This window comes from Passer domesticus, chromosome 8 (assembly GCF_036417665.1).
Source record: "Passer domesticus isolate bPasDom1 chromosome 8, bPasDom1.hap1, whole genome shotgun sequence".
Classification (NCBI taxonomy): Eukaryota; Metazoa; Chordata; class Aves; order Passeriformes; family Passeridae; genus Passer; species Passer domesticus.
In genome coordinates, this window is record NC_087481.1 from 41685847 (window position 1) to 41711731 (window position 25885).

The window sequence follows — 25885 nt, forward strand, 5'->3', positions numbered from 1 at the left end:
AATTTCATTAGGTATGATAAGGTGTATCTATGAATATATTTGTTTTCCAAATTCCTGATTCTGCTCTGCCACTCTACAGAGGCTGGTATTCTCCTTAAAAATCCAGCAATCTGTGATAGTAGAAGAGCCTTGTTATGGCTGTGGTGGCTAAGGAGCTGAAAAGCATGAGGTTTGAGAATAAAAGGAGTCACCCCTCTCTGGTGCTGCACCAGGGAAAAGCAGAAGTGATAGCAGAAGGAATGAGTAAAGGGAAAGAAACAGAGGCTTATTGTCAAGTTGCTGCATGATTGGGGGAAAAAACAGTGCATGACCATCCTTTCACTGCCAGCACCGCTTCCAAACAGCCAGGAATTGAGTTTTCATTCTTCTGCAGCCGCAGCTGCTCAGCCAAACCCATGACTTTGGGCACAAGGTCAGTAATGCTTTGATTTATTTATGATCCAAAACCAGTGAAGGCTTCATGGGAGCTGCAAAAGACGGTATGAAAACAGAACTTGAGGAGTTGCTTTACTATTTGGGAACAAATACATTTTGTTGTGTTGTTTTGCTTATAAGTAGGTGAAAGTATGGCTATTTCTTGCAAGATTCCTTGTGACTAAAGAGATTCAGGCCTGGCTCACCTAGGCTGAATTTAGGTAACTCTGGGGTAGCTGAACAGGTATGGGAAGATGGCAAGCAAGAGAATCAGAAAGTGGTGATTTTAAACCAAAAGAAGGTGCTAGCTCATTAAAACAAAGGTCTCTAAATGTCCCTTTTTCTAAAAAAGGAGCTACGCATTTTCAACACACAGATTGTACCAGAATGTAGTGCTAGGAAGTTAGTGTATAAATTGTTGTTCTGTGAGAAGAAAAAAAAATGCTATTCCTATCATTTGGGGGGAAAATAGTTTAAAAGGCTTCTTGAATAGGAAAACAATAAATGCAATAGATTTTTTGGCTGAATCAATCTGGCTGAAAGATCTATCACTGCGACTACAGAAGTTTAGGTGTGGCCTCTGGGGGTTATACAGTGTAGAGAAGATGCTAATATAAACACTGCATTTTCTTTGAGCCAAGAGTATGTAGGTCTTCACAGACAGAGGAGCTGCTATGTGTGCCTCTAAGCAGGATAGCTACCTCCCTGGGGGGTTTTGTTCCTTTTTTGCTTAACAAAACTGGATCCTAGTCCCTGCACTCAGCCTCTACCTAGCATTACATTTAGCAAAGTGTTCTTTTCCTTAATCCATCATCATCCTATAAAGTGGATAAATTTTGTCATCAAGCAGATTTTTATAAATTTTGCAAATATAAAGAACTTCTTTATTTCGGTTTCTAAGTTTTAAATTAAATTATAAATATTTTTTTTGTTTGCAATTGTTTTTACTTTTTTCCACTCACTATCCAACAATTTTGTTATTTCTACTGTGAAATCTTCACTGTGACAATGATTGCTTTGCTTATGAGTTACCCAATAACTCTGTGTTTCACAGAGTTAGCCAGAAAGGTTTCCAAATTTACCTACAAATCAAATGCAAGTGACCTACTTCTCAGACAAATGAGGGAAATTCATTTTTCCAGAAGCTTTGCTCCTTTTCTTGGATTCATTGATACTTTTGCCTTGATCAAGAGCAACACCATAGCCCAAACCCTGACAGACAGTCCAGGTTTCTGCCCAACACCCTCAGACAGCTGTTTGAAGTCAGCTTTGTTCCATTTAATTAACAAGTAGGGAGTACCAGAGTGGCTTCATTCATAATTAGACAGCACTTTCCTCATCAGAAAAGTACAGAACTATCTGGATTGCAAGTGCAGAGGAGGACTACTGACAGATTAATATATTGGATTTTGCAGGGAGAAGATATGGCTGTTTGTTGCTGTGACATATTTGTTTCAGGGAGTTGCTTTTTCAGAAGAACTGAAAAGAATGAAGAGAGTTGTGGATCCTGAAGCCTTTATGAGTATTGTAAGTTGATGGTTGATGGAGTGACCTGAGGATGGATGGTATGCATGACTTACAACAGAGGGGTTTCTAAGTGTTAGAAATAACAGGGTAGGTAAGCTGCCTTAACCTATCCTCTGTAGTCATTGTATGTAGTACTGCTTTCTCTTCTCTTCTGCCTGCATGTGTAACAGCCCATCTTCCCTCTGGAAGAAATTAAAGCAAATAGTAAATCTCCAGATTGTTTTCCTTTTAAATATCAGTTACCAGCTTGCTATTGCTGGCAGTGCCTGCCTATCTGAAAGAATGACTACCTGGAATGTCAGCATTTCATCAGCAATGAAGTCTGTAAACAACTAGTGGTGACCAGCAGAGACCAGAAATGGCCAGCCTTTCAGAAAAACACCTTTTGCCAAGCAAGCTTGTGTAGGTCTTTCATTGTTTGTTAAAATCTTGGAGGTTCTGTCCTGCATGGCAAAATAAATTTAGTAATTCTCTGAGTACAAGTTATAAAACCCAATATCCTTTTGTAACAAAACAGATGGAACATTACAGGTCAAAAGTAATATTTACTTCATAGCTTAAGATGGGCTGTGCTAGTTTTCCTTGCAACTGTGCAAATGCCTGATCTTTTTTTTTCCCTCCCATAATGTAGTCAGCTTTTCAGCAGTGCTCACTGCATCTATGTTGTTCAGCAAACCACAGCTGTGAAGCTGTCTGGATTTCTCTGAAGGTAGTTTAAATAATCTGGCTCCAGGCTGTATCAAAAACAGAAGCATTGCACCCAGAGAGCTCCTCGTCTCAGCCACCCACCTCATCTCAGCTCATAAAGTCCTGCTGTGAGCTTATAGGGATTCTTATATCACCAGAATGCAAGGGCTTGTGATGATTGAATGGCAGGAGTGTAGTACAGGTTTTATATGACATATTTTAACTGGGTAGCAAACTCCCTAGATATAATGTAAAGAAAAAAGGAAATTTGTTGTTGCTTTAGAGTTACATGCATTCAGATGCTTAATGTATGTAGGTTAAATCCCCAGCTACACCAGCTTTCTAACATTTCTTCATTGTGACTATCTTATAGTATATGAAATGGACTTGTGCAAGTAAATGCATTTGTACCTTCTCTCCTAGAATGAGCTCATTACTTACAAAGGGTACCCCAGTGAGGAGTATGAGGTGATGACAGAAGATGGTTATACCATTACCATTAACAGAATCCCTTATGGTACTCAGAATCAAGGAAAGCCAGGTACAGTTATTTAATATGACACAACATCACCCTGGACAGGACATATTCTCAAAAGAGACAGCTTGTATTTCTAAAACATCCACCAAAGCTTGTATACATGAGTGAAATTTCAGCAAAGAGTTCTGGCTGCCCTGAACAACCTGAAAGACCTACAGAATTAATGTCAAGCATCTATTTATAATAAAAATCCACCATAGTATTAAGCATATGCTTTCTAGTAAGCGTTGATGAGTAAAACTTGAAAAAAAATATAAATAGGATAAAGGTTGCCTAATCAACCTGTTTTGGAAAAGCTTTTCCAGCTTCTAATTTTGCTTTGCTTTTGCTTACACCTGGTTACTATCAGTCTGATTCATATTTTGGGTAAAGGAAATGTCTGAAAACAATCCCACACCTTCATCTCCCTATCAGTGCTGAGAATCTCAAGCTGATGAGTCTCAGCTGTACAAACAATGACCAGAGGGTGCCAAGGTAGTTTGCTGTGCTGTCAGGCAGATCTTTCCATCAATTGTTTCAGAAACTTAGAAGTTGTCTCTTACAGAAAGAGGTATTTTGTTCTTCTGATTTGTTGATTCAGGAAAAAAATCACAGTATTGAATATGAGACAATAATGTCTCTGAACAACCAGGAAATTAAAAGATAAAAACAATTATAAACTGTTTTGGTTTTGCTTTATTTTTCAGCTTCAAGACCTGCTGTATTTCTCCAGCATGGATTATTGGGAGATGCTCGTAACTGGGTCACAAACCTGCCCAACAACAGCTTGGGCTTCCTGCTAGCTGATGCTGGATTTGATGTTTGGATGGGAAATAGCAGAGGGAATCACTGGTCAAGAAAACATCAGAAGTATTCCATTGATCAAGATGAATTCTGGGCTTTCAGGTAGACAGAACCACTGAAGGGGATATCCATTGCCCATGCTTACATCTTTGTTTCAGATGGCTAAATCAAGGATTTACATATGCTACACATTAATGAGCATTGTTTACATTTGCTTTTGCTGATGTGCCCCTATAAAAGCATGTGAACTGTAATAGTAGTGGAGACAACTTTAATTACTGCTTGATCAGGTTCTTCAAACTAGAGGCACAGCAGCAGAATGACTCAGAGGAGCCTGAACAGGCCATCTCCAAGCTGTTCCTCAATCCTGGAGCCAGTTTTGGCAGCTACTTAAAAACACTAGTCTGTGTAATACAATAACCCCAAAACAATCTTGAGTAGTATCTTCCATATCCAGTGCCAGAAAAACAAAGAACTTAGAACAATTGAATTATTCACTAAATCAGTCAGACTGTTTCTTTGCTCACAAGTTATTAATAAAAATGCAAATTCAATTTAAAGTCTGGGTTTTAATTTATGCATGCCTCTCTTTCAATCTCCTGCCTGCAGTTTTGATGAGATGGCAAAGTTTGATCTTCCAGCAGCAATAAATTTCATTTTGGAGAAAACAGGACAGGAGAAGCTGTACTATATTGGTTATTCACAAGGTACTACCATTGGTAAGTTACACACAAGAGAGGAATTCTTCCAGAAAACAGGAGTAAAATATGATTTAAGATACTGAGTTACTGAATGTACTTAAAGTTTTCATTAACTCTTTGATGTTGTGAAATACTGTGTTAGTATAAGCAGTTTTCAACATGTAGGCATTTAAAATTTATTATAAAGATAATAAAGCGTAATGGATCAAATGCACTGCTACAGGAAATCTGTCAACTAAGATTTATAATGGAAAATGTTGTGCGTGGGCCATGAAAACTGTTTCTATCCAAGATGCAAGGGTGTGCCCAACAGCAGCTGGTCAGTTCACCAAAATAAACAAAACAGGAAGATGAGAGTACAGAAGGAGATGTTAGTCAGTTTGGACCGGATGTAGGCATGAATAAATGAAATACTAAATTGGATTGACCAGAAGAAAAATTACTTTCCCACCCAATAGTATAAGAAACACATGAATGTACATCAGAAATGTATATTTAATCAAGTCTGGAAGAAAGCTGCAAAATAAAGAAAGAAATTTCTCTCAGTAAGGGAAAACTCCTACAAGCTGATGCCTTGTGGAAAGGAGGGATTTCATACAAATCTAGGTTGGACCACAGTCTCTGAACAACAAGGTTGCTTATAAATTGAAAGCGCAAAATATGTATTAATACTGAAAACAGTCTATTGTAAAAATACTGGGGTTTAACTCCTCTTTTTTTTTTTTTTTTTTCCAGCTTTCATTGCATTTTCAACAATGCCAGAGCTGGCTCAAAAAATCAAACTCTTCTTTGCATTGGCACCTGTCACTGCTATTAAGTATGCTAAAGGCCCAGCAACAAAACTCCTCTACCTTCCTGAGAAAATGCTCAGGGTGTGTGATATCTTGGTTTTCATTGTTTAACTATATACTTGTTTGTTCAGCTCTTAAAATGGGTAAATAGAAAGTATAGGGCTTTGTGAAGTTGACTCATTTGCATGTGGGCAGGTTTATTTTGTGGTGAGGTCTTCAAGAGTTCAGACAGAGCAATAAGAAAAATTTCAGTCCGAGGCAATAGTGCAGCACAGGGACAGGTCACCCAGAGAGATACAAAGAGGCAGATCCTCAAAGGTTTCCAAGGTTCCTCCAGGCAAAGCCACTAATATAAAAGCTTAAACTGTGAATTGGAGTTAATTTAACATATCTCTTCATTAAAAGTGAAGTAACGCAGATTGAGTAATGCCCAAGCAGGCTGATGCAATGGAAAACCAAGTAATTTCTCACTTGTTTGTGGGAACATCATCTGACAAATGGAGAAAAGGCGAGTAAGAACCATTAAATTGATGGAGAAGTGTGTACATTCCCAAATTATTGTTATCATTGTATTTCACAGAGTATGCTTGGCAACAGAGAATTCCTTCCCCAGACTGAGTGTCTAACAAGGATAATAGCCCCTGTCTGCAGCCACCGAGCTTTTGCCAGGCTTTGTAGAAGTGTCTTCTTCAATCTGGGTGGCTGTAACCTGAAAAACATTGATGTGGTACGTACAACTTTTATCAGCTCTACTGGGAGTTTAAGCTTATGCTCCTCAAATTCACCTTCTATCCTGTAGGGTGAATCCTGAATTTCTATCAGTATCTCATTGCAGGGAACAGTCCCCACTACTGGACAGCAGTATCTGCTGATTGCCCTCTCTCTATCAGGAAGCCACTGCCTCTCCCCTCAGAAGAGCATTTGGGCCAGTTCTGCAGGTGACAGCTGCTCAGAGCCCCCCAGAGTTCTGCAGTCTGCCTTCCGACAGACCTCACCCAGGGAACCATATCCTGGTCCATACTGTGGCTACTGGTCTCATCAGAGATATTTCAAGTGCTGGCACACTGAAGAAGAAGAAATTAAAAGCCTGGTTAATGTTTTCATTTTGCAGCTCAGAAAGGAACACATATATTCCTCATGTCCTTGTTCTCCCAGCCTCAGGCCATCAGGGTAGGAGAGTATTAGGATGTAGCTGGCACCTCACACTAAGTCCAGCTGTAGGTCAGATCACCTGGGAGTCAAAATTTTGCTCCAGCATTTTTCAAAAAATGCCTCAGAAAGTGTTCACTGAGGAAGGATCCCACAGCAGCTTACTAAGAAACCCCTGCAGTACTAGGGTGTGTTTTATTTCAAATATTTGTGCATTCATCAGGAAATTATATTTCCCTTTGCTATTCTGTCCGCCAGTGATCCTCTCTCACACAGAATCTGATACAGAATGCTGAAAAACACCACACAGATTGGGGTTTAAATTGCTGCCTTTCTATTCATTCCTTCTCACCTGCAGATTCTTTTAGATTCTTAGTCATCCTGGAAAAGGCTCGGTTTAGGGATTGCTTTCTCAGTGCTACTCCTGATATACTGCCACATGTGAAGTAAAGCTGAGGGAGTCTCCAATCATGTCACTGCAATTTCTATTGGTTTAATTGATACATGATGCTGCTGTAGCATATCTTTTGATGTACATCTGCATAGAAGGGAAGAAGAGAATGCTCACTGAATATTCTCTTTCAGAACCGAATCAACGTGTATATTGCCCAAACCTCTGCTGGAACTTCTGTGCAGAACATAGTCCACTGGAGTCAGGTATGAGCAATCCCCTGAAAGATAAGATAGGTACTCACCTTGAGCTGAGTAGAGAGGTAAGAGAGAACCAGCTGTGAAGCCATTGCCATCTTCTTGGAAACATATGCAACTTATGAATTGCAACTGAAACCTCAGTTCAGAACACTATTTTTCATTGCTCCTTCTTTTGCCAGCAGGATAGTAATGCCCTGTGTGATACAGATACATTTGAAGCCAACAATGAAGAGCTGCATTTGAGTAAAAATATGTAGGCTGGAAGCTGTGTGTGCAGGTGTACACATCACTCTTCTTATTATGTATCCGTTACCTTTTATAAATCATGTCCACAGTTTGTAGGGAGTTTATATTAAATTAATCATGTATCCAGCATGGTGTCAAGTAATGAGCAGGATTTAGGCTGCCACATAAATGGTCACATTTTACTATTAAAACCTTTGCAGTTTCTTCTATCTATTTCAGGGCTGTCAGTGTCTGGACAACAGTAGCACCATAAATAATAAACACTTTATTTAGTAGACTGTTTCTATCCCTTACCTACAAGGTACTGCCATAGTACCTCTTCAGCAGCAGTGCTGATGGGAGCTGCCTTTCTGCCTTTGGGCTCACACTCTGAGGATCCAAAGAGCTCCCTTGGAGGAGCCTCTGCAGCAAGGCAGGTTTGCTGGCAGCACCACGGGATCTGGAGCGGCGCTGGAAGCAGCTGCGAGCGCACAAAACTTGCAGGAGTGTTTGTGCCCTTTTCAGCAAAGCAAACACACAGATATGTCTGAGTGACATCTACATGGACACTTACTCAAAATAAAATTATAATTTTGGCTGTGAGATTGCATTAGATAGTAGGTTTGAATAAATTGCTTTTGTGACCACGGCCTAGACCTTTTTCTGTAAAGAAAAAGTTACAAAAGCAGAGTGGGGGGAGTTCTGCAAATTGACTCAGATATAATTCAGCATCTAACCACAGGCTACAAGCATAAACATGCAGAAGTAATACTCCTAAGTCTTTGTAGTCCTTACTGTTATTACAACTAAAGGAACTAGCAGAATTTCAATACTAAGATTCTGGTGAAGGTGTCTCTCAGAGTAGGAGCAACCCATGCTGTAGGTAAAGCCAAGAAGGGGAAGAACTAAAAATAGTAATTTCTGTATCCAAAACAGAATGGGAAGAGAAAATATAAGATGGAGCCACTCACAGAGCTGAGTGTTGGCAACATGACTGTAAGAATAGGACAAGGCAGTAGCACTGAGATGAACTTGCTGACAGCAGTTGTTAACAGCAGTTTTACAGACTTGAACAAATTGCCTGCGAGGACATCCTTGGGTCTGTCTGCAGAAGATGTGAATTTCTTTCATTATGACAAAAAAATCTGACTCTTTTCACTTTTTGATACTTCTAATTAATTTACTATCGGCTCTTTCATAGCTCTTAGAAGAACTTCTGTTGGGGGTTTAGATTGGAGTCAGAGGCTCATCAGGGAAGGAACACACAAACTTCCCAAATGATGGCTTTACAACTACCCTTCTCTTGTTCATCCTCTTAGGAGGCCCACTCGGGGAAGTTCCAAGCTTATGACTGGGGCAGTTCAAGGAAGAACATGGAAAAATACCAACAGGTATGTCTTGGTGAAGCAACCTTGGACAGCACAGAAACACACAGGAAGAGAGCAAGAACCTAGCAGGAGACACATTTTCAGAACATAAGTAAATATTATTGCTTTTCTGTTTAGAAGTCAATAGAGAAAGCATGCAAGCATTAGTGGCAATAATACATTTAATTCATTTTAAAAGGAAGAGACAGAGAGGAAGAGAAAAACTTTTCAATTAAATGATCAACATGAACAAGAGAAAGTAAGGGCAGAAAAAAGAGAAAATAATTTTGAAAAAGAAGAGTACACAGAAAATAACAAAATCATCTTGCCTACTAGTGTAACTGGCACAGATGACAACATTAGGAATAGGAAAACTGGAAAACTAACAGCCATCCCTAGATTCTGGCAGCCAGAAACAAAAGGATTTTGTCCTCAAGCAGATTCTGAGGAACAGCTTTTCCATTCAACAATCTAATCCCATCCTTGACCCTCCTCACCTTTAGGCCTCCACAGCAGCCTGTCATTACAAGTTACATGTTTTAATGATGAATTGCATGAAACACAGCTTCCTTTGGTTTTCTTTGAATTTGCTTGCTCCTGGAAAGTCACAGGATGCCTTCTAGGTTCTGTGTTTGGGAAAATTACTTACAGTGCTCTTTCTTCATACCATTTGTGGTTGTATAAACCTGTCTCTTGCCTTTGTTCTGGCATCTCTTTTCCAAACACAGGAGTCCTGAGCTGCTTTCCCTCTCCTCCTACAGAAACCATTCTATGATCCTTTTCATCCTTGTCCCATGTTGTATTTTCTCTCTAGCCCATGTCTCCTGGGACTGACCAGTACTTCAAAAGGACCATGATGGGGCTTTATCCAGAGGCATCCTGACATCTCAGGTTCCTGCCCTAAGATTCCCACTTGAGAAGGCAAAGACCCAACAATAACTCTTTGTCAGCTCAGGAGGTGTTTTACTTTTGGCTGTGCTGTCAGTTGAGTAATCCCTGTGGGCACAGATAGAAAAAGCAAACAAGGAACTTACTTCCTCCTTGATTTAGACACCTCTACTTTGAGCAGTGGCAGAAGAAAGCCCCAAATGAATGTTTAAAGTTGCTGTGCTCTCCTGGACATTAATTCCTGTACTGTTTTCCAGACTACTCCTCCTGTCTACAACATAGAACAGATGACTGTACCAACCGCAGTATGGACTGGGGGACAAGACCTGCTGGCAGATCCCAAGGATGCTGCCATTCTATTGTCTAAAATCAAGAAGCTTAGCTATCACAAGAAGATTCCTGAATGGGCACACCTGGATTTCATCTGGGGATTGGATGCACCTTTACAAGTGTACAATGAAATTATTGACCTGATGCAGAAGTATCCTTAACCCACAACCAGAAGCCTTACCTAAGCAACACTTAGATTTACTGGGTGCCAAAACCCCCTTCAGTTCATCTGGAGTGAGGGAAAGGGTTCCTCCTGCACACTACATGTCACTCCAATGCCTTTTGCACCCTGATGGTGCATTTCATGTTTTCTGGAAACCTTGTGGCTTTGTAATACTTTTTCAATTGATACATCTTCAATTCTGCAATAACTATACTTTGCTAACAAAAGACAGGGTTTGCTTCCACCCTACTCTCTTCTCTAGACTGTAACAGTAATGAAAGCATTTCTTTTCTCTGGATACATTTCTGATTTCTAGATATTTTTCATTCTTCAGATTGTTGCTCAGTTTATTGGGCTGGCAGTTATTCAAAGGCATAGTGTAATCAAAATCTTATTCTTATTCTAGTTGTGGTATTGTATAATTTTATTTTTAAGCAGGATTATTAAACAAAAAAGTGAGTTCATACAAAAAAAAAAAAACCCAAACAAACAAAAACAACACCTCACTCCTGAAAAGAAGATTGTTTGTCTTTGAAACAGGAATGCTCCCCAGTTTTCATGAGGAAGAGCAAGGAACACAGGGTAGACAAACACAAAACAGTAGCCAGTATCATGGTTCAAGCATGCACCTGGAAGCTGGGAAATTTGGCTTCAAGACCCACCGTGAAAAAGAGAAACCCTTGCTCGTCAATGTTAATTGTTTTGGCAATGGCAGCACTTCCATGGGACCATTTATTTCCAAGTTACACCAGCAGAAACCTCACACCTCCTGCTGTTTCATATGTAAGCTACTGGCTATCACAGAGCTGAGATGATCTAAAAAGCTAACCTTTGTCAAGGCTCTGAGCAGCTTCTTCGGAGTTTAAACACTAAAATGAGAAGTACCTAAACATTGTTAGAAAGAATTCATCTTCATCCCATGTAAATTTAGAGCACTTTAACCACTCCTGGAAAGAGCTGCTTTCAAGACAGTGCTGAAGAATTATTCATCCTATTAATTTCCTGAGGTAATTATGACTCTACCAATTTTGTTTCAAATAGGTAGTTACTGCACAAAACCACTCAATTGAAGGGTAACCTCTGTGGTTATTAGGTTACAGCATTATAGGTCACCACTCCTCCCAAACAAAGTTCCATTAGCTCCATGGTGGAAAGAAGCACAGTGCATTTAGGGGTTTCCTTTCAGCCTGACACCCTCATTCTCTTTTTCAATGAAATGTTAATGTGGGACAAGTCTGGGATGCTGGCCAGCACAGTGCAGCTGTTGCACTGGGACTGTTCACTGGTGACACTGTGAGACCAAAGGACCAATGTCACGCTCTGAGTAATGGTTCATTAGCCAAACAAATTAACCATGGCTGTTACCACTTCTGCACCTTTCTTTTCCAAGAGAAACAACAGGCCTTTCTCATCTCCTGACCCGACTGCTGAGGGCTGTCCTGTTTCCTTCTGTTTCACAAAAGTAACTAGATTTTGATCCAAACAAAAGAGTGCCCATCCAGAAAAGGACATTCCTTCCATCAGATATAAATTCCTGGAGACAAATACCCTTCAGAAAGTTAATCTTTCAACTAACTCACTGCTTGTAGGGAAAATGTATGAGGACATGAGACCTGCTTTATAAGTTTTCAATCCTTTCCATGCTAAATGCAACAGCATCATCCCTGAGAGTAGGCAGAGCATTCCATAAAGTCACCTAGAAAGGAGTTTGCAATTGTACAGCTATCTTGCAACCTGATACACCACAGAGGAGGCAGAGAGTTGAATTTTCTGGAAAATCAGGAAAAGCAGGAGTAAACAACATTAGACATATCATGGGGACTCCTGATCCCACCTTGGGACATGAGAAGGGATGAGATATCATGTTGCAGAAGTCCTTCTGAGTGATCAGTTTATGGTTTGATGGTAGTTATTGTCACTTACAGATATCAGAGAAGTCAAGTTATAGTGCTTTTCACTGAGAAATTATCAAACTACCTTTCCCACTATGCCAAACAATGTTCTTTACTTTGTATGTAAAGGAGGACTATTACTGTTTCATCACCAACATCCTGTTGTTTCACTCCCTCCCTTCCCCAGTAGTTCATCATACTGTGCAATGATGTTCCCAAGAACATATCCCTCTCATCTGGTGCTCTTCTAAATGCTTGTCAGTCCATGAAACTCATGCTCTCCTGAAGACACTTGTGAGTTAATTGGCTTAACAGGTTGTTAAGCCAATTGTTAAGCCTCCTCCTCATGTAGGAGGATTCTATTTAGTTTATAGCCCAGCTACCCAAGGACACAGAACAAGTCCTTCTTCCCATGGTCAACGAGCCAATCTCAGTGAGGACAGAGCCCTCAGGCTGACTACAGCTAATTCAGCCGTTAAGGAAAGATCTCCAGATACTGTGTTTTCAGAGGTGATGAAAATGGCTCAGGATAAACAAGAACCCTTGTTTGTTCCCTCAGTGGGAAAAAGGTTACAGCTGTTCAAGCCTTCTTTGGCACTGGAGTGTGATTAATAAGGTGGATTTCATTAGTTGTACTGCTCACTGGAAAACAGATTTAAGTCAGTCTGCAATGTTAAAGTTAACATAAACCAAATGAAAAGCAATAGCAGAGACAGTGTTCTTGAGATACTATGTTGAGAAAAGCTGAATACTTCCTCCTCTTCATCTTAAAAGATTACATTTGAAGCAGCCCCTCAGTTGGGCAACAGGACAGATCAAGGTCTGCCACCGCCCCAGTGAACTGCAACACCCAGATCCCAGCTAAACATTCTAACCACTGATTTATAGGTAGTCTCTCCACTCTCCTGCTCCATGGTGCATTTTGGGGTGGTGAATTAAACCAGATCATCTTTTTCATCACAAAGATTTCCCCACTTCTGAAATACTGCCAAATCAGCACTTAAACACGCTCTGCAATACGTGCTGCCAGCTCATGACACTCACAGCTGCTTCCCTGAAGTGCTCATTTCGTTTTGACTTCCTTTTATCGGCGCAGGTTTCTGCCAGTGAATCAGTCTGCTGGTGGAGACACACCAGTGACCGTGGCACAAGACAGAAGCAAGGCAGTCAGAGCAGAGGTAAGTTACTTGTACGTACATGCTCATGGTCTCTTTCTCTGTTTCCTGTCTCCATAAACATGTGCTGCCTTGCTTTTGTGCATTTGGTTGTAAAAGTAAGCAGTGTTTTTCCTCTCATCTGTGAGTCTATTGCTATGCACTAACATGCTTCTCTGCTTAAACTAGAAGACAAAGAAATTTGACCTGCACAACAGGGAGAAAAAGAGAAACTATTTAATTTTTTCCTACTTGTTTTCTTCCCTCTGAGAACAAGGGAATGAATGTGCAAGTATTGCAACAATGTGTAACCTGGACCTCCTTTTCCTTCCATATAATGCGTGTATACGTTTTCTCAGTGAGTAAGGCAGCAAATTCTCATGCATGTTTAGTCACAGTTGCTCTTCTGGTTGGTGTGCCTATGCCTTACAGGTTCTATGAAGTAAACTTTAGACTGCTTAAGGCACAAGGATAAAAGAACAAATTTCAGATTGTCTTGCGTCTTAGCTTCGCTAAATCTTAAAAGTATCTAGAGGAACTTTCAAGGGCATTTCTCTCTCCGATATTTTTTCCATCTAAGCATATTCTTTTGTGATAGTTTACCATGCTCAGTAGTTACTTATGGCTTCATTTCACTAGATGAAAACAGCTGTTCACATCTCTGGTCTTTATTCCTAGAGTTTAAGGGAGCAGTGGCCTGCCAAGGTTGATGCTACTTGGCCCACTGCATCTGACTAAAAGGTGAATACCTGGCAGTCCATAAGCCATGCCAGCTAGGGCAGGTGATCACAGAGTGCATTGAGGAAAATTTGCCTTAAGAGGAATAATTAAGCCTCTGCATTACCTCAACTAATTTTGGTACTGATGTGAAAACAAGATGAGATATTAGCAGAACTTTTTCTTGCCAAATTGAGATTCCCAGTGCAGGGAGAGGCAGGCATATTTTGCTCCTACTAGAACAGAGTAAAACAGCAGAAAGCAAAACAAAATGTTGCACTGCCTGAGTATATAGTTGTGAGGCTTCCTGTTTTGACAAAAAGTTAAGAAGTATTTGATACACAAATGGAATTTAATGAAGTGTATTTTTATGCCAAATTTAAAGTTCTGGGTGTTTCCAAATGCTCCCTCATTTCAACTGTTTGATGACTCATGAGGTTTGACTTCTTTAATTTGTTCTGTCAAATTTAAAGGCCAAATTGAAGATCACTAAAAGTCAAAACATATTTGACTTCTTTATCTCTCTCTCATCCTGCAAATTCTGTTCTTCTTCCCCGTTACTTGATGCGGAATACTTCCTTTTTTTATCTCTTGATCTTGATATTGAACATTCCTGAGTACAAATAAACTTCCCAGAGCAACATATCTCATCTTAACAGATGTCTTATGATAGAAGCAGACTCGAGAAACATGTGGCTACATGAGAACCTCCATTCATCATTAACAATTGCATTCTCCATGTCTAATGCCTGGTTCCCAAAATACTTGTCTCCTGAGCCTGCTTAACTTCCTTACAAAAACTGTAAGACAGGAAGGTCTCCTATGAAATTCACTCGCAAACCATGTATGCTAAGGCTACTGCAAAGCTACATGGACTCTGAAATGCTGACAATTTCACTCTTTCTGGCTGTTGCTGAACATAACACCAGCTGCCTTTGGCTGCCTTCCCGCCCAGCAAGGCTGAACCCTCTGGAGTTCCCTGTCCTTCCCTGACGAGCACTCCTCAGGAGCTGCTGCGACCCCCATCACTGCACATGCTTGTATCTCAGTGCAGTGAACGTGCAAGCATGTTGCCCAATATCCATTAAATCTCCTCACATAGTGCCTGAATTATTCCTGGCCCCTTCATGAGCATCATCTGATCCCTCCCCACAGCAGACCACTGACAGACACAAGAATAGCATTCAGTTCCAGAGGAAGAGAGGGCAAGCTCAAAGAGAGCCCGTCCTGAACCTCTTTCACCTCATTCCTGAGGAGACAGAAAACAAACAATGCTTTCTTCTCCCTTCAGCTCTCCTTCTGGCAGAAGGGTGGAGACAGATAAAGGTAGACAAGCTGGGTGATGGTCATCTCAGGTGCTCATGCTTCTTTGTCAAGCTTCTGCTAGGCTCGTGCCAAGAGCTGGGCCTGTGTGCCAACCCCAGTTCCCAGGTAATCTGCAGAGTGCTCAGGCATATTCATGCATGGTATCCCCAGGTGCTTTCCACTCCTGTTCTGCAACCCTACCTGTTAAACAGGGTGAGTTTAAGACAGCCCATCCCCACACAGGCTCTTACTCAGGCAGCCCCTGGGGAACAGTTCTTAGGCAACCTTCAGGAGACTCTCCTCTTGGGTCCTCCTGTGGAATTCCACACCACTCTCTTCCTAATGAACAAAGAGCACCTGCTCTTCCACACAGCCCCAAGATGTGGTGCCTCCTCGTGCTGCTCTGCTCCCAAGGAATTGCCTTTTCAGCAGGATTCACAGCAGCCTCCACTGCAGGTGTTGACACAGGCCGCTGCAAGAAGAGTCGCAACCCGGAATGTTTCATGAACGTTGTAAGTTGGGTCACCTTCTGTCCTTTTCTAAAGCTTCTCTTTCAGTAGCATAACTAATACTCCTTGTCAGGAAAGCTAAGAAGAGCCTCCTCTGCATCTCCTGCTTTCCCAGCCTGCTGTTTCCAAAGCCACTGCCTTAGGATCACTCCCATCATAAGGGCTGGCTCTGGACGTGCCAGGGACAGATGTGCCTCTTGTTCATTGCATGAGCACTGCAGTGAGGACTGCTGGCTGCTACCTTTGCTTCCAAGGCCAGGCTACTCCCCAGAACCTCCTGAGGGGCACTGGAGAACCACACTTTATAATTTTGATCCCAGTGGCCAGACTCAGCCCTGGGCTGTGGACGGAGCACTGACTACTGCTCCAGTCCATACTAAACTGAACAACAGACTTTGCTGCCTGCATTTAGGGTGAAGCCCAATAGACATATGATAAATGTGGAGCAGTGTCATGGCTCAGAATACCTGTTTGCAGTCAGCTTTCTCAACACATGTTGGTATTTCAGGCTACTGCAAAACAGGAGGAATGCAAACCTGGCAAGAGAACAAGGAACCTTCCAGCACTAGCCTGGAAGAAACCTTGATTTTCTATCCAAACAATCTGGGCTGCCACAGCCCTTTGCAGTGAAGGCAAAGGCTGTTTTTCTAATCTCAAGTGAAGCAAAGTGCTACCTTTCCATAACAAACTGTTTGCTCAAAACAGTGGTAAGGGAGGCTGAACCCCTTCTTCAGATTCTCACTGCAATGCAAACTAATCAAAGATGCCTTGCCCTGAGTCACAAAGATTTCCTCAGAGTACATGCAAAATTAGGTGTAGGTGGTCCCATTAGTTCCTTTGACAAGATCTCCACCCTTGTTTGTTTTGCCTGCTTGACTTGCCTAACCACAGTTTTCCAAGAAGGGATTCATTATGGACCATCCCCACAGCTATTGGCATTGTCTTATACAGATATAGCTGCATATTTTATCTGTAGAAAGGTACAGTATGTATAAGCTTTGCATAACATGACAAACTACTTCTCAGAAGGGAGTTGGTCACTCAGCACAATTCTGCTTTGTCCCATAACAGGGGGCTAAATACCAGACAACCACCATCTAAACAGGTCTGAAGAGGACTTTGCTTCATCTTTTAACAAGACCTGTAATGTTTATTCTCATCCATGGTCTCTGTGGCTGGGGCCTTGCACTTCCATCTGAGCACAATCCACATCTGCATGCTCATCTGGTCAGGCTCTAGAACAGGACAGCTGGCACATTAACAAATTCTCCTCTGGCTTTCCACAGAGTGAAATTATCAGATATCATGGATACCCCAGCGAGGAATATCAAGTTACAACAGAGGATGGATACATTCTTGGTGTTTTCAGAATTCCTGCCGGGAGGAATGACCAACATACAGGTGTGACAGTTACAGGACACAAGGAAGGTCTGACAGGACTCTTACATGGACTCCCCATCTTTCTCCTTCTCATGCGCAATGGCATGTTCCACACCTTTCCATCTCCACAAGGGCACCTAGTCAGAAGCGCGACTCGAATCCTGAATCCATCTGAAGTCCACACATTCAGTGTCTCTGTCCTTATTTCAGACTTTCCTAATAATTTTGTTACATCCAAGGGTTGGAGGGTTTTTCCCTCAAATGGTCTGGCAGGTAGACAGGTAAACAGGATTTGGGAAGGTTTCACCTTAACAACCTAAATCATATACATGTAAAATAGTAGCCTGACAACAAAGCCTCTGAGGTTAGGCATATGAATAATTCCCAGGCTTCTGAAGGACAGAGATATTCCTCAGGAAGGAGGAAAGAAATCAGGTTGTCAGTGAAAAGCAAATGTATTTCATCAGTTTCATAACATTTTCTGAATTGAATAAAAATTTCTAGCTGGAATTTGAGGTACTCTGTGTACTGTTACCTTGATTATTAGTCCTTGTTAGTATTATAGAATGATTTACTTGGATGCCTTCCCCCAACTGCATCTCCTTTGGAGATAATTTGCACCAGCCTGACTCTCAACATAAGGCTAGCCAAGTTAGATCAGGGGCCTCTCAGCCCTGCTCAGTGGTTACTGAAGCGTGGATTTCCTTCTTTGGATTAAGTTTTCTTTCTCTTCCATACACTGTTGTGCCTTCAGCAGTTTTCACCTTTGGGCAGATGGTTTCAGCATAGGGGCTGTAATCTGGCTTTCCAGTGCAAGAGGAGGTAGGACATGCATCCTCAGTAAATTCATTATTTGCCAGACCTGTCGTAAAATGGTTATGAAATGTCATTTAATTGTTCCTGCTTGCATAGAAAAAATCCTTCATGTTTCTCAAACTAATATCTATGTATAGTTCTCCTGGGAGCCTCTAGACGATAGAAACCTCTCACAAACTGAACTCTGCACTCCAATACTAAATACACATTAATTGCTGTTCAAATAAAAGTATTTTTAAATCTTTTTCAGGGCAAAGGCCTGCAGTGTTCCTGCAACATGCTTTTCTAGGAGATGCCACTCACTGGATTTCCAACCTGCCCAACAACAGCCTGGGCTTCGTGCTTGCAGATGCTGGCTATGATGTCTGGTTGGGAAACAGCAGAGGGAACACCTGGTCTTTAAAACACAAGACCCTTAAGCCCTGCCAGAAGGAGTTCTGGCAGTTCAGGTACTCAATAGAAAGAGAAAGATTCAACATAGAAACTCCAAGGGGACTAGATAGCCTCAGCCTGATGGCTTTTACCTAAACCAGCATCAGATCAGGATCTACACCAACCCAGGAGAGTAAAGAACCAGACAAAGATGGATACTCACTGCTACCCAGAGTTGGGAGCATTGGCTGGGGAAGAGATTTCAGAGACTGGGAAATGAAACTGGATGCTCAGGAAAAGGGAGACTGTACTGTGACAGGGAGAGCAAGAACCTTATCTGGAACACGCTGAGCAGCCTTGTCTAGGAATCTGATCTCTCACAGTTGAATTCAGCCAAGAGGGAAATGTGTTTTGTAACCCATGCAGGTGAAAGCACTGATTAAATTCAGTTCCCCAAGGGCTGCAGCTGTCAGGTGAAGCTGGCACCTCATCCACACAGAGCCCAAGGCATCAGGCAGCCAGGCTGCACAGCTGCTGCCCTCTGCCACTTCCCCAGCTCAAGCCAGGATGCAGACACAGTGTGCAACCTCCTCCTTCAATGGGTGCTGCTTGCTGCCATGAACAGAACTGACAGTCAGTAACTCACACTGGGACAGTCACATTGTCTGCCAGCTTTTTGTGTTTCTCCCCACAGCTTCAATGAAATGGGTAAATATGATATTCCAGCAGAGCTGAACTTCATCATGAATAAAACAGGACAGAAGGATATTTACTACATTGGTCACTCTGAAGGGACAACTGCAGGTAATGTCAGGAGAATTATTGACAACCATTTGTGTTCCTATTTGATCAGTAGGTGACTCTCCCCACTAATTCTGTTGTTTTTCTTGTTTGTAGAGAGTTAGAAAAATATAGAGATTTTTCTGTGTTGAGATTTGGAAAATATGCAAAACTTTTCTAAAATCAGCTTTGGTTACCCTGAAGAAGAAAATAAACTTAATAGGAGATCCAGTGATAGTTCAACTTTTTAAATAATTACAGTCATGATAACAGTAATTTACTGGGTATTCTGGTACTGCTAGAGGGTATTTTTCTCAGAAACAGGAATTTACAAGTTTGTTTTGTATTAAGACGAGTAGAATTAAGATAATTTTGAATTAAAAAATTAGAATCATAGACTCATAGAATATCTTGAGCTGGAAGGGGACATAAGATCACTGAAGTCCAACTACTGGCCCTGCCCATGCCAGCCCCAACATTCACACCGTGTGCCTAAGAGCATTGTTTAAACACTTCTTGAACTCTGGTAGAGTTGGTGCTGTGACCACTGCCCTGGGAACCCTGTTCTTGTGAACAGGATGGAAAAACTAAAAAGATAAAACCGCCCATATAATACATAATTTACATGAATACATTTATTTAAATTAAATTGCTTGAAGGCAAGGAAAAATAACCTTAACATTACTAAGTCATGGCTTAGTTTCAATCTTACAATTTAAGTTGTAGTTAATGACTGGCTATAACTGGCCACATTGCTGTTTAAAAACACAGTGTCAGAGAACAAAAATCAGGAAAGGAGAAACACTAATAGTTTATTTTCTTTTAGGTCCAGTCTTTGTCTTTACTCATTTTGTGGCCTCTAAATACAATTAACTTTCTTTTTTCTTTAGTTGAAAGTTCTTGATGGTTATGGTTTATGTGTAAGATCCATGAATGGACATTGATTAGAAACAAGCCACTGGCAGTTGTTAGTGTAAATAACCCAAAAAAAAAAAAGAGAAGGAAGCAAGGAAAAATAATATAAAAAAAAATCATTTAAATCTGACCTTTTCTCTTTTTTGCCTCTCATTAGAGTATTTAAGGACCCTCGCAGCAAAACAAACCAGGCATCTAGGTTTTCTTCCTCTGCCTGTGATGCAAGCAATCAGTTGAAAATATTCAAAGCTCCCAGTATTCAGCTAATTATTCCATAGTTTCATGAAAGCATAAGCATATCTAGATCTTTAGAGACTCTAATTTGAAAAACTCTTTTAAAATGAGAGTTTCATGAACTTTAGAGGGTCTCTTCAAAACCTCGCTGACCTGTTGCCTACAAAAACGGTTCTGATAGAGACAAGGCCCAGACATGCTTTAAACCTTAAAATGAACTTTGCCTCCCAAATAAAATTAGTTTCAGGATTTTGCTTCAACACTTTCGTTAAGTAAAACACGAACAGAAAATGGGTGCAAATCTACTATGATGTCTTGTTTGCTATCTGCTGTGCATGTATTTAGTTTGTCTGTGGAGGATATCTTCACTAACTCAGGCTGTCTCTTGTGTGTTTGCAGGCTTCATAGCATTTTATACATACCCTGAGCTGGCTAAACGGGTGAAAGTGTTCTTTGCTCTGGGCCCAGTAACTGCATGCCCACATGCTACAAGCCCTCTGATTAAGATAACAAATCTTCCTGAACCACTGCTCAGGGTATGTCATTTTTTCCTTCTAAGAGGTCCAATGCCTGCCTAATCTTCACTGGGTTCCCTCAGCCTGAGTTTGAGTGTTCCCAACCAAGTGACATGCTGACACTGAGCTTGGGATGAACTGAGTGTTCTTGAAAAAACTGTTCCCAAACCCTGTGGTGAAAATAGTAAGGATGTCGAGCTTGTAGCAGCAGCTCCCAATGAAGTAGGAGACTTGTGAAACTCCATCCTGTTTTAGGATTCCTGCAGTTTAACTAAAATTTTGCTAGTCTCATGCAGGAGGAGTTAAACCAGAACTGCAATAACAGATATGACAATCTGTAGGATTTTAAAAATGAGTGGGCATTAGTGTCAGCACACTACAAATAGAAGGAGAGCTTGCTTGAGGATTGCTGATAGTAATATGAAGGAGGAAGAATAAATGATGTGCTGTGGGGAAGAAGGTGTTTCAAGGGATACTGTGAGGGTAAGCTGTTCCAGCACTCATTGAATACTGCATTAAGAAGGCTGGGCAACAATTATTAGCAACAATTTTCTGCATAAAATTCTTCTGTAACAAGAAAAACAGGCGTTGCACTTTTCCTTTCCCTCAGTTAGTACTTGGCTGCAAAGGAGCTGCCCACCAGATCGAGTTTCTGAAAGGACCCGTGACACAGCTCTGTACAAGCCTGGATAAGTTTTGTGCCCATGTGCTCTGTTACATAGCTGGAGGCAGTGTGAAAAATATCAACGCAGTAAGTATATGCAAGAACACCTACTCAGAGGAAAGCTGAAGGGATTTTAGCAGCTGCACTTGTGCACTATATCCTTGTCTAGTTACTGACATGCATGGCAATGTCCATAACCCACAATGTAGCTCTCAGCAGACCGAGGGAACGCCAGGACGTGGTACACTGTCAGCAGTGGCAACATGGCTAGGGCTAGTGATGGGTGGGACCAAGAGCTAGGCACATTCCAGTGGCAGAGAGAAAGAGCTGAGTTCAAAGTGGAGCTGCATTGCAGATGTCAGGATGTGCCCCCTTTTGGGGCTAAGCCAACCAGATTTTTGGCACACACAATTGTTTAAAAAGAGACAACAAGTGATGGAGTCAGACTTCTTGCCAATGCAGTTGACAGTTTCCTTCCTTAGCATATAGACACTGGGGTCCTCTGAACACTGAAATAGTAAAAGACAGGAGAAAAAACACTTCTTCTTCCTAGTTTTCAGACTATTTGCACCAAAGACTTGGTCCCAAAGAACTACTGTAAGGGGCATTTTCCTGGTTTTGGTGACCTTAGAACTCAGCCCAACAGTTCAATCCACAAGGTGTAGAGCTACAGAAAGCCCTTCCACTGTGCTGAGGACTGCAGCACAGCTACAGTGGGATTCACAAACACTTGTGCATCAGTCAGAGGGGACAGGAGAGACAGCAGTATTTTCCCTCTGCTTGCCAATATATGGATGCTGTGGTGCCAATCCCCTTTACAGTGGCCAAAGTATGCAGAAGCTGGCCTGTATAATGCTTATTACTGCAGTGTCTGTAACAACTGGGCCCATTTTTTCATCTGTAATCCTTTTTAAAAGCGCATATGGGAAAGCAGTTAGACTCAAAGGTTCAATGCAAAATCAATTGCAGCTTTGGAATTGCAGAGCTAAACCATGAAGGATATTTCCTGTCTTACTTAAGTCACTAACATGGTCCTCAGAGAAAGATAACATAGCTGAAGAAGAACCCAGGGAGATGGAATTGGGACATCTCCCTAACAGAACAATAAAAAATGTTTTGTAAGCTGACTTTAAGAGAAACTCACTTTCTTAACAGTTTTATTCTGTCACAGCACTGGATCCCTGTCTTTATAAAATTTCTGCTTTCTCTCCAGAGTCGAGTAGATATGTACGTAGGACATTCCCCAGCTGGAACATCGGTACACAACATTTTGCATTGGCGACAGGTATCATTGTGCACTGACATGTAAACCGTCTTTTACTACTGCTTTTTATGCAACTGACAGCCTACAGGGAAATCCAGAAGCTCTGGATTTGGGAAACTGACCATCACACCTTCTCACCTACTGCCACGAGCATCTGCACATTCAATATGGTCTAGAATATAGACGTGCTCCTGAAGACAAAGATTCCCAACAGTCAGTCCCACAGGATACAACTAGCCAGGAAATGGACACAAACCACAACCAGCCAGTGACTCTATGGTTTATTTTGCCAACCCTTAACGAAATCAAGTGGATGCAAAGCAAACACATATACAGGAAAATAGAAGAGCAAAGACAATGCACCAGGCAGATTTTTAGTGCATACCCAGCTACTTAAATCCTGGAGCAAAGGTTTTCTAAACTGACAGACACTGGGTTTCTCTCACGCTTTATTACACACCACTCGCAAGTGAAATTACTTGTCATGTTTGTGCAAAAAATTAAATTACTGAAACAAACAAATAACTCCAGGTATTCACTCACCAGTCCTACAAGGTAGGTAATAGCCCTGACACAAGACTTGTAATAGCCCTGACACATTATAGACATTCAGGTTCTCTTTCCATATGACAACTGGACCCAACTCTGCATGGCAAACAGTGACCCCAACTTTAGTTATCTAAAGTAGTAAAACAAAATTTTAAGTAACAAAACATACTGAGGATGGAAGATAAAGATCTGGACAGAAAGTTAGCAAGAAAAAAGGCAAGGATGCCACTTACCCTGTGATCTATCCTCAGCACCCTGGAAGCCTGCAACCAGAGGAAGGTGTGGGAATAACAGTCTACTGCCTGAGCCTTGACTTAACTCACAGGCAGGAATATGCCTCCTGCACTCTACTCCTTCATCTCTCAGACCTTTTATTTTGTCTGTTCTTTTAACAGCTAGCACATACAGACCGGTTTCAAGCTTATGACTATGGCTCTAAGGAAAACATGAAGAAATACAACCAGGTAAGGCAAAATGGCCTCCCTCAGAACTGACCCTTGAGTCTTGGTAAAACTAGTAATAGAAAAATTCAAATTTTAGCACCTGTGAGTATTAACAAGGGGAAGAGTGGTCTCAGATAATGTTTCAGCTGAATCACACACAAGTGTAAAAGTCTATTCACAAACAAGGCAGAGATAGACCCTCACAGACAATTAACAGAAGTTCATTTTGTTCCCCTACTGATGCTGGGATGGGCTCAATGACATGTCAACTTACATGTCATTCCAAAAATGAATAAGAACCACATCCATGTCCTAGGACTGGGTGAGTACAGAGCTCTTCACTTGCCCAAAAACCCTCAAAGCCTGCCTTTCATTTTAGAGAGGAAACAGATCTCACAGTGGACTGGCAACGACTTCACTTTTAACCACCACATTTGACTTGCAGTGTCCTGTGCTGCACCAAAATGCTGTTTTCCACAAACAGAAAGGCTGCAGAGCTACAATCACTTCTATCTCGCACACGCAGAAATTTTCTAGGATGAAATCACAAATGACAAAATTATTTCCTTTCCACTGCAGTTCCAAGCATGAAAACTAAGAGCAAAAGTTGGACTCTGTGCAACCCAAAAAAACATATATATCACCTCACCCTGAATACACACAGGAAAAATCTCCACAGCCCTTGACTAATGAATACTGACCCTGTTCTTTCCATGCCCACCCCTCTGAAGAGCGCAAGCCAGGACCAAACTGCAAGACAACCCTTAGCCATGCTTCATAGGAGGAACAGGAATAGAAGGGGGTCATTCCATAGACAGGGAATGGGGTTAGGGCAATGAGAAATAAGAGGGTGGCCTTCATCCTTATGGTTTTACGGTAGGTAGTGCAGAAGCAAAAGAGAGGTGCTTGCACAGAAACCTTTCTCTAAACACAACTCTGATGCAGCAGCAGTCACTCAGGTCTCCTCCCTGCCTTACAGACTGCTCCTCCTGAGTACAAGATAGAGGAGATAAAGACACCAACTGCTGTGTGGAGTGGTGGACAGGACACTTTTGCAGATCCAAAAGACATGTCAAGGCTACTTCCTCGGATTACTAATCTCATTTACCACGAGAATTTTCCTGCATGGGGGCATCTTGATTTCATCTGGGGCCTTGATGCAACTGAGAAAATGTATGTGAAAATCATTGAATTATTAAGAAAATATTTTTGAAACCATGAGCAGAGTGTTTATTGTAAAAACCTCCAAGATTTCTATTTGGCAATAAGGGTGGTATCTGGGGAAGAGGTAAACACACAGGCACACATAATGGATACTTCTATAGGTATTTATTTGTTCTTATTTATTTCTTTCTTTCCTCATAATTTGAGTTTTTCCATGGTGTTACTGTGACTGCTGTCTTCCTGAGAAGTCTGAGGTATATAAGAATGAAAGTTGAAAACAGGAATATATTTGAGTTCATACTGCAGGGACCACTGAATTTCAAAAGTTTTTGTTTCTACAGGACTAATTCTCCTCAGCCTAAATTCTGTTGTTTTCAGATAGATCTTATTTACCCAATTGAGGCATTCTCATTCCCAATTTTTGTTGTCCTATTGAGACCCAAAAGTGTGATTTGATTCTCTGTTGAAATTAACAATTTTGCTTAAATTAAATTATTTATCCTCTTGACAGAGAACCTGTCTTTTTTGTTTTCTCTTCTGAAATTACACATTATTGTCAACACAACCAAGAGATCTTCAAGCACAAGAAACTGAGCAAATAATAGATGACCAAAAAATATCAAGAAATCCAACCTCAAAAAAATTTATTGAAGTGTTTATCTTCTCCCCATGCCTACAAATCACACAAATGTTTGTTCACACACCCTGAGCCCCTCACAGTTTCAAAGACCACGGGTGGCAGCTGTAGAATAAGGAGACATAGACCCATCCAGCAAGGCGCACTCCAGGCAATATAGCTTCCACCCTATGAATTATTCTTCACACTGGCAATGAAGCTGTTGCCAGCACTCTCAGCTGTCAGCACTCACTTTTACACAGCTCTGTGTCTGGGCCATTCTTCACTCAAGCAGTTCCTAAATCATAGCAAAGCAGTTGGATGTTTTCCCTTTACAGCCATCAGCCCTAAGAGATGGTGTCTTCATAATCCATGCAAGTGC

At 41.3% G+C, this 25885-nt stretch overlaps 2 protein-coding genes across 2 annotated transcripts; both read left to right on the top strand.

The window, feature by feature from the left end:
* The first annotated feature begins 1754 nt into the window (after positions 1-1754).
* LOC135305871 (lipase member M-like) lies at positions 1755-10580 on the top strand. Its single transcript, XM_064429484.1, has 9 exons — positions 1755-1941; positions 3052-3169; positions 3853-4051; positions 4559-4668; positions 5386-5522; positions 6022-6168; positions 7176-7247; positions 8786-8857; positions 9979-10580. The coding sequence occupies exons 1-9, from the start codon at positions 1903-1905 to the stop codon at positions 10210-10212; spliced, it is 1128 nt and encodes a 375-aa protein (XP_064285554.1). The 5' UTR covers positions 1755-1902; the 3' UTR covers positions 10213-10580.
* A 5032-nt stretch (positions 10581-15612) lies between these two features.
* Positions 15613-25528, top strand: LOC135306572 (lysosomal acid lipase/cholesteryl ester hydrolase-like). Its single transcript, XM_064430777.1, has 9 exons — positions 15613-15794; positions 17078-17219; positions 18238-18436; positions 19054-19163; positions 20688-20824; positions 21414-21554; positions 22681-22752; positions 23676-23744; positions 24703-25528. Exons 1-9 carry the CDS (start codon positions 15663-15665, stop codon positions 24934-24936), a joined length of 1236 nt encoding a protein of 411 aa, XP_064286847.1. The 5' UTR covers positions 15613-15662; the 3' UTR covers positions 24937-25528.
* The last annotated feature ends 357 nt before the right edge of the window (positions 25529-25885 follow it).

Excerpts from the sequence above, each read along its gene's own strand:
- LOC135305871 (XM_064429484.1), top strand. The coding sequence starts at position 1,903 with ATGAAGAGAGTTGTGGATCCTGAAGCCTTTATGAGTATT. Across the intron at positions 3,170-3,852 it reads TCAGAATCAAGGAAAGCCAG|CTTCAAGACCTGCTGTATTT; the intron begins GTACAGTTATTT and ends TTTATTTTTCAG. Across the intron at positions 8,858-9,978 it reads ACATGGAAAAATACCAACAG|ACTACTCCTCCTGTCTACAA; the intron begins GTATGTCTTGGT and ends ACTGTTTTCCAG.
- LOC135306572 (XM_064430777.1), top strand. The coding sequence starts at position 15,663 with ATGTGGTGCCTCCTCGTGCTGCTCTGCTCCCAAGGAATTGCCTTTTCA. Across the intron at positions 15,795-17,077 it reads CGGAATGTTTCATGAACGTT|AGTGAAATTATCAGATATCA; the intron begins GTAAGTTGGGTC and ends GGCTTTCCACAG. Across the intron at positions 21,555-22,680 it reads GTGTGAAAAATATCAACGCA|AGTCGAGTAGATATGTACGT; the intron begins GTAAGTATATGC and ends CTTTCTCTCCAG.